The sequence below is a fragment of the Nestor notabilis genome, unplaced genomic scaffold (assembly GCF_000696875.1).
Source record: "Nestor notabilis isolate BGI_N333 unplaced genomic scaffold, ASM69687v1 scaffold565, whole genome shotgun sequence".
NCBI lineage: Eukaryota > Metazoa > Chordata > Aves > Psittaciformes > Psittacidae > Nestor > Nestor notabilis.
The window spans coordinates 2,524-6,583 of NW_009929560.1; the positions used below are offsets into that span (position 1 = coordinate 2,524).

At 44.5% G+C, this 4,060-nt stretch overlaps 1 protein-coding gene across 1 annotated transcript; it reads left to right on the top strand.

Moving 5' to 3' along the window:
• Positions 1 to 2,209: 2,209 nt before the first annotated feature.
• Positions 2,210 to 2,774, top strand: LOC104406117 (nuclear factor 1 A-type; the record flags this gene model as incomplete). The annotated part of the gene is made up of 1 exon (XM_010015023.1): positions 2,210 to 2,774. A coding segment is annotated over exon 1 (565 nt), but the record flags the coding sequence as incomplete, so codon positions are not given.
• Between the last annotated feature and the right edge of the window lie 1,286 nt (positions 2,775 to 4,060).

Consider the following 4,060-nt stretch of genomic DNA (forward strand, 5'->3'; position numbering starts at 1 on the left):
CTGTGGGTCTGTCGAGCCTCTGCTCTGTGTGTACCTTCGCAGATAAACTTCCACTTGACAAAAGGCCCTTTTTTCCCCTGACTCTCCCTGAGTGGTGAAGGGGGAAGCACTGGAGGGATCAGAAGGGAGGGTTTATTATTTTTAATAGCTTGTAGGGACCTGTAGTTTTTATAGATTTGATTATTTTTTCCTCTTCCCCCCCACCTTCCCTGCGAGAGCTGTTTCTGGTGGGTGAGAGCAGCTCCATGTGCTGGGCTTGTGCCTCCTCTCACTTTTTGAATCTGCCGACTGCAAACTTGCAACAATCTTTTTTCTCTTCTTTTTTTTTTTCCCCCCCCAACTTTATTGAAATTTGAAACTATCTTTTCCACTAGAGGAGGGAGGGGAAAAAAAAAAAAAAGGAATGTGCCAATCATCAGACTGATTTATTTTATTTTACCTGCTTCTATTTTAATAATCATTCATAGTCCTCGCGATTACTGCCGCTCTGCTGTGCCACAGTGAAATATATTATGCCATTTTTGGCAGTTTTTCCCAATCTCTGTTGAAAATAAAAGAAATAAACGCTGTGGTATCACCTATAGATTTAAGTCTTTACAATTCAGGGGGCACTCGGAATAAGTGCAAGGGAAGCTTTTGGGGAGTCAGCAGGTCTTGAATTACTGCAGCATTTTGCTGATGGGTATTTCTGCTATTGATTTCTCAATTTTTCATAATTTTTGCAAAGGAAATGCACGTTAAACTAAGGTGTTGAAAGCAAGCAAGATGTCTGCTTTAATAGCAATATTTGCACGACCTGAAACCATTTGGGTAGGAAATGCACTCCATGGGATAATTACAATAAAAAAAGTTAGTTAATGTGAAAAATCCCCAGTGTTGCCTCGCAAGGGTGGGCAGCGGGAGGCTCTTACCCGGCTGGGGGAAGCGCTGCACAAATGACTCTATTTTATCCCTCCTGGAGGGCCCAATCCTGAGAAAAGGAGGAACTCGGCCCCTGGAAGCAGGGACGTCCCCGGCACACGGTGCTGGATCAGGCCCCACAGGCAATATATGTTTTTATGTGCAGCCTGGAGTTCGGTCATTCATTTATTCAGAATAAACCAAGAAGTGTGACCCCAGCGTATTATAATACGTTTTGATCTCTTGGGCTGATTTATGTAGTACTTTTTGAGGATATATACTATTATTTTCTAAAACAAAATTGGGGCGCGTGTGTGTCTTTCTTGCAATTTTTTTATCATCGGCACACTTTTAATCGCGATTATTTTTGTGCCAAGGAAGAGGAGTGATCTTTAACTCATCGTTACACAAAGCAGGCAGTGTCTCTGGATGGCCAAACTAACTTTCCAAGTAGGGTGTTTAGTTTTCTATACACAAAAATGCGACACGAAGCATAGAGAAAAAATTAATATTCCTCTATGTATTTGCTTCTTAAGTTGCGCTCAGGTTTTCTGTTACCGTATTTTGCTTTTTTCCCTGTTTATTTTTATTTCATGGAAAGCCTCAGAGTTTGGCTTGTCCAAATGTGCCTGAATATCAGGTTTTAATTTTTTTCTTTTGAATAAATATAAATAAAAATAAAAATGAATTCACAAGACTTGCATTTTCTAGGATTTTAGTGTTAGTCATTGCCGTGCGTGCAGGATAAATTGGCCGCATTACTTTCTACTCCCTTCACTGGTTAGGAACCGGAGAGAGAACCACCCTTCATTGTATTTGTATACGCCGCTATATTGGTGTTTTACTATACTGCCTGCTGCTATTTCCAAATATATCTTAGGGAAAGTTTTACTATACTTTAGACTTCCCCATACAAACATTGATTGGCATCCAAATGTTTAGGATTTGCCAAATTGGCGGGCATACGCTGGCTACACCGCAAGCAGCGGGGTCAGGGAGAGAGCAAAGGGAGATATGCGCTCTGCAAGTGGACTTGCAGCAGGGTTTTTAGCTTTTGACTCATTCTACCTTGTGTTTTTAAAGAGATTTGGGAATTGGGGAAAGGGACCTATCGTTGCACCCTCAGTTGAAGTTGGACCCTGTTTTTGGGAAGGTGGGAGCCGAGGTTTTGGGTTGATGCGGCGGTGGCGGGTCGGGGTCTGTCAGCGAGGGGTACAAACCCTACGGCCCATAAAACATATAAACACCCTCCTAATTCCCACCATCCCAGGAAAGCCCCGTTTCTGGCAGCTTTTTGTTGATGGTTTCGATGACATCGCCCCTTCTCTGTAACTTTTTTCAGGATGAATTTCATCCCTTCATCGAAGCACTTCTGCCTCACGTCCGAGCGTTTGCATACACGTGGTTCAACCTGCAAGCCCGAAAAAGAAAATACTTCAAAAAACATGAAAAACGCATGTCAAAAGAGGAAGAGAGAGCCGTGAAGGACGAACTGCTAAGTGAAAAACCCGAGGTAAAGCAAAAATGGGCATCCAGACTTCTGGCAAAGCTCCGGAAAGATATCAGGCCTGAATTTCGGGAGGATTTTGTTCTCACAGTCACAGGAAAAAAGCCTCCGTGTTGCGTTCTTTCCAATCCAGACCAGAAGGGCAAGATGAGAAGAATTGACTGCCTTCGCCAGGCAGATAAGGTCTGGAGGTTGGACCTTGTTATGGTGATTTTATTTAAAGGTATTCCGCTCGAAAGTACTGATGGCGAGCGCCTTGTAAAGTCCCCACAGTGCTCTAACCCCGGGCTGTGCGTACAGCCCCACCATATAGGAGTTTCTGTTAAGGAACTCGATTTATATTTGGCATACTTTGTGCACGCAGCAGGTAAGTGCTTTTCTATACCACCTTCTCCAACTTTTCGGTTTATCTCCGTGCCGGGTGCCGTATCCCGGTGGCAGCTGCATGAGGTGGGGAGGGAGCAGGGAATGCCGGTTATCGCCCTCCCGGGGCGGCGAGGAGAGCGCTATGGGTGCCAAAACTCTCCCTTCTCACCCCTTTGATTTTTTTTGGTGGTTTTTTTAAGGTGCAGCCGTGTAAAAGTGGCTCTCGTTTTCCCCGGGATAGCGGCATTTCGGGCATCTTTCACAGGTGTTATCCTAAATGTTGTCCTAGGAGGGATCGCAGCAGGACGCAGCTTCCTTTATTATCCTGGTTTGGGGGGAAAGCAGATTTTAATTTATTCTTAAAAAATAAAAGTTTGTCTATGTTATGCACAAAGTAGTCTGTGAGGGCTAGAAGTGCCTGAGGCCTGTAGGTCAGAAGTACCACATATCCTCACCCCACGGTGATAGGGAGTGTAAATCCCGCAGGATTGGGCTCGGAGGGAAAGGAGAAGATGATCCCTCGATAGCAAACCTAGTCATGAGGTCTGAGCGGCCACAAACCAACCCCCACGGTAACCCTTTGGGGGAACGGAGACATATAACCACCCTAAAACATCACCTTTTATACACCTAGAAGCGGAGCAGGTCTTGAAACAAATTCCTGGCTTGATAATATTGTGCTTATGGAGAGGGGGAACTGAAATGTTTTTGCATGTGATGAAAATCTTGGGATCTCCGACTCCAGCGCAAGGTACACCCTGGTACTCGGTGTGCTCAGAGGATGTGTAGTACGTTGAGTGGATAAAATAATACGCTATTGTAGTTCTCCTGAGCAATTATATCACAGAAAAACGTGTGCGTATGAAGTGCTAGGCCCCGATTTTCATGTATGGTATGCATAGGTCCTCATGGGCTTCAGCCTTACTTGCAAGTTGAGGGGCTGGAAAAAAAAGAAGAGCAGAGGGAAGAAGAATCATATTAGTAGAAACTGCTTCTATACAAATATGTATCAGTAAGAAAACTAAGCAAATTACAGCGCTGGGAGCATGCATCTCCAATGCCAGCTTCTTCCAGAGGGTCTTGCGGAAAGTTTTGGCTACCCTAAAGTTTTTCTGCGCCGAGTCCTTGTTGCAATAGGCAGTGTTGCCGCTCGCATTTTATGGGTATGATTGGAAATAACTTCCGAGTAGCCTCACGGTATTTCCTACGGATAAGCTGCAAAATTTACTTTGCACTTCGGTGCGATGTGGTAAATGGTATCGCACATTTATGGCGAAGGGGAGGCAG